Source organism: Arachis ipaensis, chromosome B02, assembly GCF_000816755.2.
Source record: "Arachis ipaensis cultivar K30076 chromosome B02, Araip1.1, whole genome shotgun sequence".
NCBI lineage: Eukaryota > Viridiplantae > Streptophyta > Magnoliopsida > Fabales > Fabaceae > Arachis > Arachis ipaensis.
Window position 1 is genome coordinate 81,677,767 of NC_029786.2, and position 18,180 is coordinate 81,695,946.

Here is an 18,180-nt window from a genome sequence, read left to right on the forward strand (position 1 = left end):
ACATGTACATAAAAGGGTGAGTGCTAATTTAAGCATGGATTTCCACAACTATATTTCCAATGAGTGGTTGCGATTATGCTTTTAGAATTGCTTGGAAGTTTGGTTATCTGCATTTTCGCCATGTTCATGATCCTCTTACCAAGCAAGATCATAAAGCCAGGTAAGCGAAAACCTCTAAAAGCCTAAATTTTAGTTTTATATTCTTGTTGTTACTGCATTTACTTTGTTCACATGCCCCATTTATTGGTTTTAGGATCAAAGTTGGAAATGGACCGAATACTCAAGCTGGTCCTAGAGTGGCCTAAAAGCGTAAGTTTCTATGATTTGATAAATATACCACGATATACAGGCCATTAGAATTACTATAAGTTTTCTGATCTGATAGTTCCAATGTATAATAGGCTCAAGACTGGAGCTTCTTAATTGAACCATTGGTTGGCAAGATATTTGAAAATCTATCAAATGCAACTGTTGTGAAACTCTTGATTTATATATGTGAAGACCTAGCAAATGTTACTGACCTAGTATTGCATCATGTTATGTTGCATGTTAGAGAACAAATAGAGTTCGTATATCTATATTTGTAATATCTATCTTTTTATCTAGGCAAAGTATTTATGCATGATATTCTTCTATACTCTAAAGACCTTCCGTATGTGCCATATTTTTTTTAATTTGGATAACCTTTTACTTGATGAGTTTAACCATCCAGTGAAACTCTTAAAATCTCCCAAAAGGGTATCTAAGAAAGACATGATAGGAGATAGGAAAAAGAGAAAATTTGATATTAAGATTGTCATGTTACTATATAGCTAGTTACATGAATTATTTTAGTTATTACTGATGTGAAAATATTTTCGTGTAAAAAAATGTCATTCATTCTGAAATTATTGGTGAAGCTATGTGTATCTATGATTAACCACTGTTATGTCTGCTTTGAAAACACAGTAGTACTGCACAGGACATGTAAAATTTGTCTCCTATTTTATATTTTTGTCAAGTTTATTGGACCAAGACTCTACTTTTATTGTCAATATTATTTTACAGCAGCCAAATCTGCACTTAGATTAAACTATTTTAAGGCTTGAATTTTAGTTGTGCTTGGAAGTATTATACTGCATTTATGATTGAATTTGATTTTTACCTTATCTGTAATATTATTCATGAATTAGTGTTGTATCACCATGGTTGTTTATGGTATTTACTATTATTATTATTATTATTCAGTTCTCATTCAAATCATGTACAGGTTCCTTCATCAAGGATCAAATGGCTGGATTCACTTTCCCTCACATTCAAGGGAATGATATTTATCTGCCAGTTAATCTGAGTTTGAGTTTGAATGATTTTCTCTATATTTATCATAAAAAATAAAATCCCCTAAACAAATTCATTTCATCCATTGTAGTTTTTGTTTTCAGTTATTGAAATGTATTAAATTACCTGACACCTTTAAAATATTAGTCATTGGTAATGATGTGATTTAGTTCGTTGGATGAGACAACGCAATAGGATATAAATGCCATGTTTTTTTTTCTACTTTTCTGATTTTATTGAACGTGTTGTTTGTGTTGTGTTTCTTGGTTGCTAACAAAAAAAAATGGTCAACCCTGTGTCATTGAATTATATTGTAAATGTGTTTTATAAGTGCAAACTTAGATAACAAGTGCAGACTTCTCTAATGTGTTATTCTCTCTACTTAATCCTAATTGATAAATCATGCATCTATTAGTAGTTTTTTATTTTATTTTTGTGTCAAGAGATAACTTGAGTCGCCAAGAATTTAACCACATCTAGCTATTTAGCTTGTGAATTCCATTATAGTTTAACAACTCAATTGATAGACAAAAGATATTTTCTTGATGCATTTTGTCCTACTTTCTCCTTGTTTTACTATGATATTTTTTTGATGCATTTTGTCCTTCTTTCTCCTTGTTTTACTAATGCTACTTTACTGGTATATAATTAGTGTCGTGAACTATAATGGGATCCTTTCAATGTAACATTATTCCTAGATAATCACTTATGAATTGATTTTTTCTCTACTAATATTCTTGATATATAATATTCTATTTCTTAAATTTGTCACCTTTTTCATATCCTTTCTTCACTGGCAGAGGTGGATTATTAGCAGAGTTGGATTATTCAAAGTTGACCTGCACTATACATCAATTATAATTCACCAGTTTACTCCCCCAAACCTCTCAAGATGGTAGGTACTAAATACACACCATTTATAGTTCGTGGTTTATATTAATTTATATCGGTAAATTTATCATCGTGTTCTATCCATAATATACTTTCCTTTAGGATTACAATTGTGCAAGATATATAATGCTTTGTTTTATATGTTAAGTATGACAATTTGTCTAAAATAAAGCTTGTGCAGTGTAATTAAAAACCTGAAAAAATTTTGTTCAATATATTAGCTTTATCCACAGGAGAAACAATGAGAAAGTCTAACGTGTTTTCCCTGTACTATGAACAATCCATTAAAATACTACTATTTAATCTCAGTAAAATACACGTCTTCCACTTGATTGAGTATCTGTTCTGATTGAAATTCCCTGTCCTTCCTTAATGACCACCTTTTCTCTTCTATTTGTTGATGTCCCTATAAAGTCTATGTGAATGTTCATCCTTTGTGATATCTCCTTGCAAAAAGCATTGACATGTTATAGATTAATCTTAGTACTATCGAAATTACATCGATCTATCTACTTTTATATCATTAATTAGGATAAAAGATTATGTATAATCCTGATAGAATTAAAACTACACGGCTAGAAAGGTACCTCATCATCTCATTTCATGTTGATTTGACATTTATGCAACATTCCTGAACACTTCCTTGTAAACCACGTTCTCTGTACAATTGTTCTTATTCTCTTGGTAACAGACCAGAATCTTAAGGCCCTTTTTATTTGTAACTCGTGAGAGTGCGGCATAGAGTTGTCTATGCGTGAACATAGGTTTTTTTAGGATCAATCCAACTTTTGACAACGATTGACCTTGACTCTTGTTTATTGTCATTGCATATGATACCATTATGAAAAATTGTCTTCTTTGAAATTTGAATGGTATTCTATGATCAGATGGTGTTAGTGTCATCCTTGGAATAAATACTTACTGACCATAATTTTTTCCTGATATGCTTTTTGCTTCTATGATGGGTTTTCCAAGCCTAGTGATTACCAAGTGTGTTCCATTGATATGCTTTTTGCTTTTTGACCTTGATTGATTACACCATTCAACATTAATGTGAGCTCCATATTTCAAAAGCAGATGCCTATTATGTGGTACCACATATCTATTATCCTGCTCTATTTTGGATTTATTTATTGTTTTACCGTCGTCCCTTCGCCTATATATTGGATAGCCATCTTCGTCTACCACTATAACATCAACAAATTTTTTCGGAAAATGACATATGCATTTCCCATTCTCCATACACGGTGAATTTTTCCTAGCCACTCCACATGGGCCGTGCATCATGTGTTGAGCTACTGCTTCAAAGTATTTCGGGTTTCAGTCCTTGTTTGGTATTTCAGCTGAGATAATCCAATTGAAATCTTCGCCCATCGGGTACTTGTCATCCCGATGTAGAAATATCAATATGTGCGCATGGGGAGCCCACATTTCTGAAACTCTATCGTGTAAACCACTGTAACGATAAAAATTTAAGGCATCTTAAATACCACTCAATAAGTCTACACGTTTTGTCTTGCTCAATACAGTCCAGCAGAATGAGTATTTAAATTGTGTTTAGCTAACTTTATTTTAAATAGGGTTTAGGTAACTTTATTGAAGGTTGAACAAATTATATAGAGCTAAACACTTTCACCAGGTGATTTTACTTTAAACATGTTTGCAGATTATTTTATTGATAAACTAATCTATTCGTGAGTTTAATGGATTATGCAACCGTCCTATATAATTCTAACAAAGTTATGCATGGCTGTAAGTATAACATGTTCATAATTATATAGGATCCTTTAATTGGCTAATGAACAACCTGTATAAAATTACCTGCTATGACCCTTCCAAAAATTTTGTTTTCTCTGATGTCTTTTATAAGATGATCCAATTTCACCTTGAAAGCCCTACATACCATATATGGTCGGTCTTCTGGATTTAATTCTCTATTACTGAGAAAATCTTCAAGTTCTGGCCATTTAGGGTTACATGTGAAAGTGATAAAAAGATCAGGATAGTACACTGTTTTACATATAGCCATTATATCTTGATAATTTTATATCATGTACCTCGGTCCCCAGTAAATGAAGACGGTAATATAATACGTTTTCCTCGAGATGATGGTGTAGTTTCTCCATTTAATACAGCTTCTTTAATTCCTTTGTACATCTCCACTCTAAATTTTTCTTGTTTTAGCCGTATAAAATTTAATCTTGCTGATTCAACCATTGAGTAGGCATCAACCAGAAACTTTTGGAAAAGTCTCCTTGCATACAATAAAGGGGATGCATCAGAATATCTCTCCTGAATCATGTAACAAAAAATTCTTTCAGTGAAACTTCATCCCTTACCTTACCATCGTTATCCTTTTTTCTATTGAGAGGTATACCTTCTCTGTAACCATCCTCTCCATATGGAAATAATAAAGGGTATTGTAAACCCAAATAGGATGAATTGAGCTGATTAATGCGTTGTAATCTTTCACTTTGAGTCTCAACCACAATATCCCTATCGGTCTTGTCTTTATCAAAGTCACCCATAATTAATGCTACAACCTCGTTGGCAGAAGGTAAATAATACCTTTTACCATATTTTCCCCTCTTTCCTAAGAGTCTTAACTTCACATCACGTCTAGATTCAAACCCGATCGACTCCCTAACCATGCGAAATGATTTGACCAATATATTGTGATCGTCAAGCATGTTCTTTAAGTCAGTAACAATATCTTCATGTATGGCATTGTTCTCACCGCCCCTACAAATTTAACCAATTATATATATGCTTAGAATATGTATCAAAATAATTTCAAATGACTTCGGTAAATTACATTTTTGTACGGGTACCTGATAATTGACATGCGATTTTGTATCTCATTTTGGGTGTCAACTACATAGAGTTGGGCAAACTTTTCACTTTTATCTTCTGGTGGTAGAAGACTGCCCATCAAATGGTAATTTTCACCAGATATAACAAAAGGTGGTGGGCCTCTTGTAGAATTCATGCTTCGCTCAACTCTAGCTCCCATTGATGTGAATTGAAATAAACTATTGTAAGTCCATATATTCTCATGAAAGTGTTTACTTTTCACATTTTTACCAAACACCAATTCATACAACACTCTAGGAGCTTCTTGTGGTTGCGGTAGTTGTACTTGTCCGCCTCTACAGCACATTGTATATTTTGGGTCATTGGTGTTGAAATAATTTTTTGTTCTCGCATCATACCAGAACAGAGCATGACAAAACTGACATGCATGTACTGCATCACCAATATTGTAGTATTCTAATAAATAGAATCATTTCATATATTAATTACCTTGTAAACATTCAATGGTTAATGCCAATCATTAGTCCATGAATTAGGACTTTGTTTTATATTAATATATAACTAATTGATGATATGTCAAAATTGTTACCGTTTGATTGTCTCTCCATATGTGGTCTTGCATTTTTTATAGTCCTAGTCCTCTTATACTATTGTTGCACTGCATCTTATAAATGAGTAATTCATACACTACTTTTATAAAAAATAAGGAACAAATTACGATACCTATAATATGGGGAATGCAGGTTAATGAATTCACTTCTAACTGATCTACATCAACTGAAGTTGCTTTTGTGATACGTGAATTACTCATATACCCTGTGGTTAGCATAGAGTCCTGGCGTGAAACTCCTTTATTTGAGGTTTGTACACCTAAAATATTTTCATGGGATTGACAATGTTAGCATTAAAAATGTGGTATCGGTTATGTGCAAATCTTGATTAATCTTACAACTTGCAAGGTATTAGATATATACCAATATGGGTTTGACTGAGTTTTCTAACATTTGTCATTGTTAAAACGAAACCTACATAAATGGAATTTAATCATAAATTTATATGTTATGTATATAATGCTTTAGCCAATTTGTTCCAATGTAAAATCAAGAAACAAAATGAAACATTACTTCTCCTAGAATGTTCAGAATTGGTATCTCTTCTTGCATTTAGCCTTGCCATCCTTTCCTTTCTAGCCTTTCTCGTAGCTTCTGCAATTTATTAATAATTGTATCTTTCGATCAAATATGAATAATAACAAAGCAATATCCTATACAATCATTAATCACACACATCACTCCCATAAAAAATCACCCTAACCATGTAACCATTTCACTCAATATAACACAAATTAGCAAGTATTAGTGGCCCAAATTGGTGTCTCTTTCAATTAATTTGTCATCATCTCACTCAAGACTCCACTATTCTTTTGTCTAAAATGAAGCATATAAGTTGTGTCTTTATGATTTTCTTAGTGATATATATTCCTTTGTGAATATTATTCTCTTGACCTGTGAATATGAATCACGAAAAGTAAACAAAATTTGACTTCCATTGCTATAATACATTCCTATATGCTTCATTTTCACTCTCATTGTTTATCCATGTGACAATTCCACTCATTATTTTGGTTTTGATTTGTTGAAAACTATTTGTTAGGAAATTTGTGTATAGCATTACCTATTGTCTGTGATGTCTCTTGCAATGAATTTGATGTCATTTCAACAGAAAGTCTACATATTATTTGGGTACTACATGCATTGCTAAGTGTGTCTTTGGTGTGAGTCAGCTTCATTGGTGGATTGTTATTTTCCTTATTCTCTTGTGTACTACATCTTGGTGTCCAGTTATGTGCTATGCTCATGTCTGCACCAGAGTAATATTAATCGAGGCTTTATATATACTCAGTGGTAATATAATAATCCATAAACGTATAGACTCACCTGAATATTGACTATCCCGGTTAGGCCAATCATCAGTTGATCTGCTTTGCATATTTCTCTGAAATGGATTTGGTGGACGACTTTGCTCTTCATTGCAACAATAATCCTCAGCCTTCCTTTTATTTTTAGCATATGTCCATCCATGGTGACCTGTGACCAAAGAAAGAACCGATTTTATAGACTTCTTTTTTAGTTAATGCATTCTTTTATGCTTTAAACATTGACTTAGACCAATATTTCTTCTACAACTAATTCTTTCAATGAATACATGGCTTGTTGTCAAACACTTACCTGGAGTTATAGAGTATGAGTTGGGGTCAATCTAAATCAGCGGTGCTCGTTCAGATGGGGAACTACTCATTTCATCATCTGAGTTTGTAACCCTTTTCCTCTTTTGGTCTAGAATGAGTTTTCTTTGGCTTCTTGCAAGAAATGCTCTATCTTGGTCCATTTCTTGAAGAGTTTTGGTAATGTTGGTTTGACTAAAGCAACAGATGAATATAAATGGCTTTCATGAACCTTTCTTCATTGGTAAAGAACTTGTACCAATTTGTGTATTTTTTTTTGTTCAAAAGAGAACTTATTCTTTTTGTATGTCATACCAATACATTACTCTTTCATAACTCTACTTTCAGAAGATGAATATATTTTAATCACTATATTACTTTCCACGTCATATAAGCTCCCTAGTTTTAAGCAATATATATTTTCATTACTTTAATCTCATAGATTATTTTTCTTACAAATAATTTACTTGTAAAAGGCATCATTATCAACTCTTTTTTATGGATTACTTCTTTTATTAAGACCTACTGCCATACATAACCTTGATTGAATTTACATCACCATTAATATTATTTATCTTAATATCTCTTATTGTGGTTTTTTATTCATTTATGCAACAAAGCTATTTGTTTGTACATTGCACAAAAACTCGTACACTCCTCCTTATCGTTTCAGATTTACTCTCCATCTTTATATATTTTAAATTGCCTTACACTCATGATATTGCAACTTTTGTTAATAATTTGATAATCACACCAAATATTATTTTAAAGGTATCAGTCGATGTATTATAAATATTGGTTTTCCACCCATTATTTATAATTTGTTATCCAATCCATGGTTTTGAATTTGTGACTTATATCAGAAATAACTACATTCTGGAAGCACAAATATTCATTTCTCTGAGCTTATTCACATATTAACATAAGATGCTCTATCTAAAAATTCTGATTCTTTTTTATCGCTTATTGGCATGAATGGTCATTTTATCTTCTGCTTTTTAAATAAAATATATACAACTCATGTTTTACCTAAATTTATTTGTTCCTCTCGTTCTATAGTTCATATGTTTGGACATAATTGTTATCTTTGAATAACTTCTATCACAACAAATATACTCACATATATTCCATAAACAAACCATAACATACAACTAAAGGGATTTAAAATGACAATGGTCATTATAACTAATTTATAGTAGTAATACACCAACTTCTATTTTTGTATTCTTATTGTAACACCCTACCATACAGAGTCTTATGCTTAAGTCATAATTCAGAGATGGCAAGGTATTACGACCTCTAAAACAAAAATTTAGTACGTATAGTAGTATGAATAATTGATTATAACTAGGAGCCTTTGTAGAAAAAGGGGTAAACAAAAACCGTAACTCGAACGCGCAACACTCCGATCGATAACGTAACGAGCAAAGGATAAGCTAACGCAAGATCATATATATAAAGAGTGTCAAAAACGGGAATATCAAGACTCAAAATCCGGCTGCGAAGATAACCGGTCCGAGCATAATAATATATACATATAATAAAATAAGGAAACCCCAAAGGAAACCCAAAGGGACACAAATACATAGGTTAATTAGCCGTTAATTAACTGGGTCTTACACTTATTGTCTTATTAAGTTTCAGTTACTAGGCTCCCATAATGAAATCTTTCTTATTTCTTAAAAGTATCTTATCCAGCTCTATTATTAGCCTTTTTATTTATTACTTATATCTAAAATTTATTCAATCTTTATTCAATTTAATCTTTATAGTTTATTGACATACTTGACTGGTCACAAATTCATACTTATGGCCATCAACTTTTTTTTGTTCGTCACACAGTTTCATTATAAGCTAATATCCTATAAGTCTATACAATAATCCAAAATCCGTATCTATAATCATGGAAACTCTTGAATAGCTTTGCAAGTAATGGCTGTCCTCAAACCATTGTGATATAATAAATTCGACATAATTTTCCTGGCTCATTTTGTCTTCGGTTGATATCTTTCCTATCATAGTACAACTTTGAATTAAACAAAACTTATAGGGTTGATATCTTTCCTATCATAGTAGTTCAACTTTAAATTAAACAAAATTTATAGAGTAACCATAACGTAACAAAACTTCTAATTTTATATATCACCTAATTTTCAAAAACATTTATTTACATGGTTTGGTTTTAGAATTTTTCGTTTCTTATCTATTTTGTTTTTAAATTAGTTTACAAAAATATTTATTTGATATAGTCTTTTTTTCCTGGTCATCAAACAATCCCCATACTTCTATTGGGAAGCACATTATACGTCTTTATGTGATTATACAGTTTCTATTATAAGCCATCGAAAAAAGTTTATGTACAATAATCCAAAATGTGCACCTTCACTCATATATACTTTGTTCAAAATTAGTCTATTTTTCTCTTATAAAAATGTAATGTGTTTCCACAATAGCATTGTCAAGCTTAATCTTTTCTATTTCAGAGCTGTCCAGTTTTCAATATAAGCTTTCTTTTTACCCTTCTGTTGACTTTAGAGTTTATGTCTCCTATAATTTAAGCTGGTAAGAAATGTCAAAATCATATTTTAGAGGATAGTCTTATTTTGACCAAATCTATTAGAATCGTTTTTGAGTCTTTCAACATTTGCTAGACATACCTTTTTCCTAATGGCTCTATATTAATAACCAAATATGACCATGATCTTTTTTAAAAGACAGGCGATCCATCCTTTCACATAGACACAACAAAATTACTTTTTCAACTGGTCATTTTACAGTTTCTATTACACTCTGATTGAGTATTTTCATATAAAACAACCCCAAATATATATATATATATATATCGTATTTTGCAAGTAATCCCTGCTCCAATACTATTATAGTATAACAAAGTCTAGAGCCTCCTTCTTAGGCCTCATTCTTGCGTCAGCCTTTATCTTTCTCAAGTTGAATACTTTTTACTTATATTAAATAAGAAATTTGTCTTATATTCATAATGACATTATTAACTTCAACCTTTTCAAACTCTGAAATTTTAAGATTTCAAAATAAACTTTCTCTGTTGCACTTTTTGTTGCATTCAGCGATTATATCTCCAGGGATTCAAACTATTATACAATTCAAATGTATCTTCAAAGACTTGATAATGATCCACATTTATTCAATAACTCTCTTAAATATATATTTCTTTCCTCTCCTGCACTTCTTACAGACTCTTGTTTGTCCTTTTTATCACTTTTGCTTATCTACACAAAAATCTATAAAAAAAAACTCTTTTTTATTGTTAGCAAATGAAATCCATATTTAGACCTATATTAATATTTATTCTGTTGAAACATTGGCAAGTAATGCCCACTCCCACACTATTATGATACAATGAATATTATTTTAATCTAATGCAAATTGAATTCAATTCTTTCAAAATTATTTTACCTTTTCTATGTCCGTGAATAATGCCAGTTCACTACCAAATTTCTTGTCAAATTCATATTCAGATGTAACAGCCCAGACCACCCGCTAGCACGATATTGTCCGCTTTGGCACACAAGGCCTCACGGTTTTGCCTTTGACGATAGGGATGATAGCCTAAGCCTCCCACACTCACTCGTCAAAACGCGTCATGCTAGGGAGAGGTATCCACATCCTTATAAGACATGCTTCGTTCCCCTCCCCAGCCGATGTGGGCCTTACAATCCACCCCCTAAGAGAGTCCAGCGCCCTCGCTGGCACATCGATCCGGGTTCCGGCTCTAATACCATTTGTAACAGCCCAGACCACCCGCTAGCACGATATTGTCCGCTTTGGCACACAAGGCCTCACGGTTTTGCCTTTGACGATAGAGATGATAGCCTAAGCCCCCCACACTCACTCATCAAAACGCGTCATCCTAGGGAGAGGTATCTACATCCTTATAAGGCATGCTTCGTTCCCCTCCCCAACTGATGTGGGCCTTACATCAGACCTGTGTATATACAATATGGTATATATATGCTATTTCATTGTATATCTTGAGATTATTATTACTATCTTTCTAATCTAATATTATTAATATATATGCTAGTTGATTCCTACTCTGTCTTGATAAATCAAAATATCACAATCATATAATTAGTTGTTCATGTAATAATCAATAGCGATGACATTCCAAGGCAACACGTTTAATACCAAAACACTAATACAAAACATAGTCAATATGCAAAGCTTTCTGGCCTTAGTAGCTAACTAATGAAATCCAAATACATACCATGAGTTCAAAGTTCTCTATCAATTAAATTAGTCATTCAAAATAATTAAAGTACAAAATACTTCCAGCAAATACTCTCAAACAGTCAATGTTCTTAGCCACACTTCAACAAAATGCATAATTTTTATGCAAACATATGAAAGAATAAGTTATTTTTAAAAAACAACGGATAATCCACTACATACCAAATTATACTCAGGATCACAATCATTCTTGAGATTAACATCCCCTGAAACATGCACCGAGTTGCTACACCCACCTTCCTACACAAAATCCACCATATTTCCTGGTTATAAATTATAAGCATAATCTCGAATGAAAAGCAATATAAAATAGTTTAGCAAATAAATAATAATTGGACATACAGTGTTGTTAGTGGAAGGTTCACCTGATAGCATACTTTGCGTGTTCTTTTCAATAATCTCTTCATCATCACATATTTTCATCACAGTATAAATCTGGTCAAACTGTTTTATATTCGAAGACTTTACATTTATCGTAAGTAGCAATTTTCTATCCATTATGTTATTGAGAGTGGGTGGATACTCATCATCACCCTCGACCTGCACAAATATACATTACTCAGCCAAACTTGTTATATACTATTTTGACTAACTATTTTAAATTTAGCAAGACGTACCTCTTGCTCCCTAATCTGCTCTGCTCGCTTACCGCACAACTGCACCATTTCTCTATCCTAAAGTAGTAGTCTGATGCTTCCGGTACCATCATACACCATCACTTCAACCTTGAACCTGTTATTCATCCCTAGCAAGAAAGGAACAAATAACATAATTTAAGTTAGCCATCATTTGCTTTAAATCTGATTATATATTCATAATTAATTAACACTTATATGCTGAGAATAGTTTGTAAAAATATAGCCGTAATGTCACCTGAGTGCAGCACTTCCATGGGTGTGGCCACACTTGCCACACTCATATCTATCCGCAATGGGAGTATCCACTTTCTTTGGGTAGTTTCTACATGATTTGTAATACCAGTCTTTTTTACCAGCATTAATAGCAACAATGGTTCCAACAATCCAAGTGGGTCCTTCCTACAAAAGATTAGTTTATGAAAAACACTATCTTCCTAAATCTTGAAAGTAGCATCACATGGTGAAAGTATTTACCTTTTCACAGTTAAGCACACTACTACATTATAGATATTTAGTAACATTTACCTCTTAACATTTATTAAAATATTAGTAATTATAACAAAATTACATCTTAAATAACATTTATGCTAAAATGTTACCAAATATATTTAATTTTTTTTAAAATGTTACATATTCCTAATTATTTATTCACATTTACAGGAATAAGCAAACCTCCTTGTCCCAAAATCAAAATCTCTCACTCCTCACATTCAAATCTCACTCACGCTACGATCTAATCACTTATTTCTTCGTGTGATTTGCTTCGATCTCGATTTCACTGGATTTCAATCTCGATCTCACCCTCGCTCGATTCTCGATCTCGCCCTCGCTCGATTCTCAATCTCGCCCTCGCTCTTGCTCGATCTTGATTCTCGATATTTCTCCGGTGAGGCTGCAACCTTTGAATTTGTCGCCAATCTGCTCTCCTAAGTCATTGTTGCCTCTGTGATCATTGCTGCTCCTTTGTCCTCCTCATTGTAAGTGTCTCTGCTTTCTGCATGCAGTCATTGTCACCATCGCTCTGTGGGTAGGTCATCGTTTCATCCTCAATGTGTTAATTTATGTTATGAATTCGTGGCCAACTCCTAATTTAGTTCTTTTTATTACAGAATATGTTAATATATGCATTGATTTTGATTACTGTATTTGTTAATTTTTGTAAATTACCTTGATTGTTGAGTATAGGCTGGTAATGTTGATGTCCTGAATTGTTACTATGCTCATGGGGAGGATAATGAGAACTTTCAAAGGTGAAGTTATTGGATGCTTGATGAGTAAGTTTCTGTCATTCTGTTGAAGTTAGGGTTTGTAATGCCTATTCCTGATTTCTTTCATTACATTCAGAATGATTACTTAGAGGCTTATTGGAATTTTTGGTAATATTGTTGAGTTATTAATAGATTGAGTCTTAATTTTGCATTAGTTGAAACTTGTGGAAATTTGTTTTGTAATGATATTTAATTTGTTCTTAATCCAAACTTGGACCTTGCAAACAAACCGCGTTTGTTAGGTTTTATAATAAAAGATTGAGATTAAATATATTTTAAAAACTGATAAAGCTGCTTGCTGAAGCAGGCTACCCTGCAGCTGCATTTGACTCATTTTGATCCTCAGGTTAACTAGAAAAGGCCATAGGGGATCTTAAGGGACTTATCACTTAAATTGTTAGTGTTGATCATTTTTCATGTCAACTTAAACATTATTTTTGTCTGTAGGAAGTCAGAGCACATTGTTCTTGTACATTATCGTGATACTAAAGAACAATGGTCCAGGTGGCAAAGGAGGAAACCGGATGCTGATACGGTTAGTGTGTATGAATACGGTTCATAGAGAATAAGTTGTTAGATATGTTGAAGCGTGTAAGTTCTATTTTAACTGAATTGAATAACCTTTTCAGGTTTTCCTGAAAGCCATGGCAGAAATTGGGCAAGTAAAGCTTTATGGTGAGCACCCAACATTGATAGAAATGTCTCTTTACCGAGCAAGACGCCATCTTTATAAGGAAGAGAGGTATTACTGACCATTATTCTCACAACATTGTTCTGATAAGCACAGAAATGAAAGTGATGCATTTCTATAGTACATGAGAAATGTAAAACTAAGGGTGACATCAGTGTATGAAATTAGATCGAATTTTTCATGGTATAATTCATTCATCAAAACTAACTTCAATTCACATATAATTTGCACATACATAGACATATGAGAGATCCTTGCTTCATAGTTTCATTTGTGATGACTGCTTTGCAAAATCTGAAGACATTTACTATTGAATCTCCTAAAAGCATACTCTTCATTATTGTAGGCTTCAGGCTGAGGAAGATAAATTGGAAGAGATTGGTCCGATGGCATACTATTCAGAATGGGTAAAAGCATGGAAAGGGGACACATCTCGTGAAGCTATTCAGAAGCATTTTAAAGAGACTGGTGAAGATGAAACTGCTCAACTAATTGAAATGTTCAGCCACCAAACTGATCGGGAGTATCGCATAATGATAGGAACTGATGTGCATATTAAAAGGGATCCTTTAGCAATGCGAATGAAGGAGAAACAGATAAAGAAAAGTATGTACTCTTAACAACTAAAATGTGTTATGTCAGTATCCTGTTTTAGTTTTTTAGTCTTCTCATATCATCAGGCCAAGGCCAAGCATCCCATACTTTGTGGCTGTAAAAATCATTCTGCTTGCACTGAGATCTACCATTCATGTGCTTTTAATCACATTAGATTCTAGATATACTAAATCCAGAATATCAATTAGTTAAAAAGTTACCTTCATTCTTGCAATATGGGGTGGAGATCCAGTTTACCAACCGTGAACTATATTCAAGATCCAAATGAAGTGATCGACTACAGGGGACCGGATTTCCATGAACCAACACCAAATATGCTGTCTTATCTAATGGAGGTAATTTGATCTAAACTCAGTTTTCTCTTTGTTTCTGATATTTCTTTATTTATTTCCTGAAAATTTGATTGCTAAATGTGAGTAACCGTTAAAGATTAACTGCTTAGTTAAATATGGAAATATTGGGGATGGAGTACGCAAGGGTTATTTGGCATAAGTTTGTCATTCCATGCATTATATGCTTAAATATTGCAATATATACTGAAAAATTTTCCTTTATATGGTCAGCATGGACACATTATTACAAGGGAGGAACTCAACACTATTCTGGCAAAGGAGAAGCCTGAATAGCATGTGGTATGGTAGTCAGAAGTAATAAGCATGGAAATTATATTAATACTAATAGAGAATATACAAATTGCATGGATCATTTGTGAAATATGACTCTTGTAATTTTTGTCATCAAGATAAATTAAAAGGAACCTTAAACCTCTGAGGTCAGAAGCTTTTAAAGGAAATTATTGTATGCTAAGATAGTTTGATACTATTCATTTTAAATTGACAAGTGACAGATAGTCCTCAAGTCTTGTCTCATGCTCGGCCTATTGACACTTCAATTCCTCACAATGCACGGCGGCTTGGACATGAAGCCACTGGTAAGTACTGGTTGTACTTTAAAAAAAGGGTATCAGTAATTCATATTTTCAGATATTTGGTATTCATATTTATTTTATTTTTAAATTTTATTGTTGTTAATCTGGTGATATTTAAGTGGAAAATGAACAAATATATTTAAGACGGATTAGTTAAGGACAAGTTCCTCTCTTCTTACGCGTTTCGTTTTGGGCCTAGTGCTCCATCTCATTACCCATTCTATTACACCATATTCTAACCTTATTATTGTCATTATTATAATAATAAACATGGTCCCTGCTTTATATTTGAGCCCACATAATAATAAAACTGATATTTCACTTCTGCTATCTATTTATGATGATTATTTTTTTCTTTCTGTGATTTATTTGCAGTGAGGAGAATGTATATTTACTCTGAAAGAAGTTGTGCACTGATAGGATAGCCAATGCTGAAGGATCTGATATTTTTGTTTTCATTGGAGGCATGTACCATGTCATATACATTATTATTTATTCTTAGTCTTAGGGGAGATTTGTAATTTGCTTGCTAGTTTTGCACTAAACTTGTACAATGATTATTGATTAATGAAAGAGTCTATAAAAATTTTATTTTGTGAATTTAATAAAATATTTTATGTTGTAATAATTAATTTTAGTATATTTATATTGTATATAATATAAAATAAAAAATAGTATAATATAACTAAAAAAATATTACTAAAGATTTTTTGTAACATTTTTTAAGTGTTACAAAAAACATCTACGATAACGTTTTTTCAAGTGTTACAAAAAATATATATATGGTAACATTTTTTTAAATGTTACATAAAATATCTATTGTAATATTTTTTAAGTGTTACAAAAAATATCTATGGTAATATTTTTTAAGTGTTACAAACACTATCTATTGTAATATTTCTCTAAGTATTACCAAGAAATGTCTATTGTAACATTTCTCAAAATATTACTATAGAATATCTTCTGTAACATTTTTACTAAATTTTATTAAATCTTTAGAAAAATATTAGTAAAACTCTTTAGTAACATAGGGTATATTTAATATTTGTTAAAATGTTACTAATATACATAGGTAACATTTTAATATGATTTGGTAACATTTTTTAAATATTAGTAAAAATCAATTATGTAGTAGTGGCACTTATTCAATAGTTTTTACTGGTACATCACCTTATGTTAGTTCATCAACAGTAGACTATCTGCTTTGTGATGAGATTTGGCTAATCCTGACTGAAGTAGTTGCTGGTGCATCACTAAGCAATCTAGAACAGATTTACATAATGTATATTTTCTTGATTTAATTATTTTATTATAAGAAATTGAATATACTCTTGTAACAAACGTATGGCTCTACCAACCTACTTTTAAAAGCCTCCATCTCTTTTAGCTGTGAGTTTATGTGAATCTTTGACACTTCAAAGTGGCTCTATAGAAAAGTTTTTCTTGCATTTTGACATTATGATATGTTAGTCAAAAACATACATGAACAGATATTTTCATAACACAAATTAATGTAAACCAATCTTGCAGGATATACCATTCCACCGTATAGCTTTGAAGAATTGTAGCAGAACAATCACAGGTTCCACCGTTCCATCTTCAAGGTATGGGAGTATTTGGTCAACCATCTTTCCGAACAAAATGCAATCAATCTTCTTGTGCCTACAAAGAAATACCAAATCAGATGAGAAATGCGTCCCAAGTGTTTTGCAGATGGAAAAAATCAAAAAAATTATAATCAAAGAATAGCAAAGGTAATGTATGTAGTACATACTCTAAGTCTTCCAAAACAACTACCAAATGTTTAGTCTCTTTTCCCTTAGTGGTAACCAAGTCCCTGGGGTCCTCCTTACCAACCACCTCCGCAATCACATCTTAAAAAAAAAGGAGGAACATTAAAATGTACTCTGAACTTCCCAACTGTATAAATAGAAGGATTATTTGTATTGATTAGGAGTGGAACATACCAAACAAATTGCTCTGGTGAATCTTATCAGCGTTGAGAAGCTCAACTATGGTTCTGAATCTAAAGGCTTCCAACGGGAAGCTTGGTTCTTGAATATGATTTACTGTTGTCCTATGTGAAAATGTCAGTATCCACTGGCTTGGGATTGTCTGAAAGAAAATGTTGACCGCTGGTACTTTTTTACTTTTACCCATCAGGTTCTGTGTTAGGTGTCTCGTTTAGATGCATTTGAGATTAAAAAAAAATTTGTATACGTGTCAACCATTAAAGTATGGCACTTGTCACTTATTGGGACTACTACTGCTCTCCTTTTATATATAAAGGAGATGATATTGAATAAAAATAAGTTAGATGTTATTATGTAGGTGTTTGTTTCGATACGATCATAAATTCATATGTATTGATACAATAAAAATATGAACAAATAATAAAACAACACATGATTATCCATATCAGTTTTTGCATTTTTTTTAAATATATATTATATCAATAATTCAATACTTTTACTAAAACACTCTTATAATTTAATAAAAAAATGATATTTTTATTTAATTTTATAAAA

General features: G+C 32.1%; 1 protein-coding gene across 1 annotated transcript; it reads left to right on the forward strand.

Moving 5' to 3' along the window:
- On the forward strand, nt 5,261–15,484 carry LOC110268922 (protein PLASTID TRANSCRIPTIONALLY ACTIVE 12-like). The gene is made up of 6 exons (XM_021116034.1): nt 5,261–5,271; nt 13,331–13,424; nt 13,866–13,953; nt 14,048–14,160; nt 14,456–15,059; nt 15,288–15,484. The coding sequence occupies exons 2-5, from the start codon at nt 13,414–13,416 to the stop codon at nt 14,727–14,729; spliced, it is 486 nt and encodes a 161-aa protein (XP_020971693.1). The 5' UTR covers nt 5,261–5,271; nt 13,331–13,413; the 3' UTR covers nt 14,730–15,059; nt 15,288–15,484.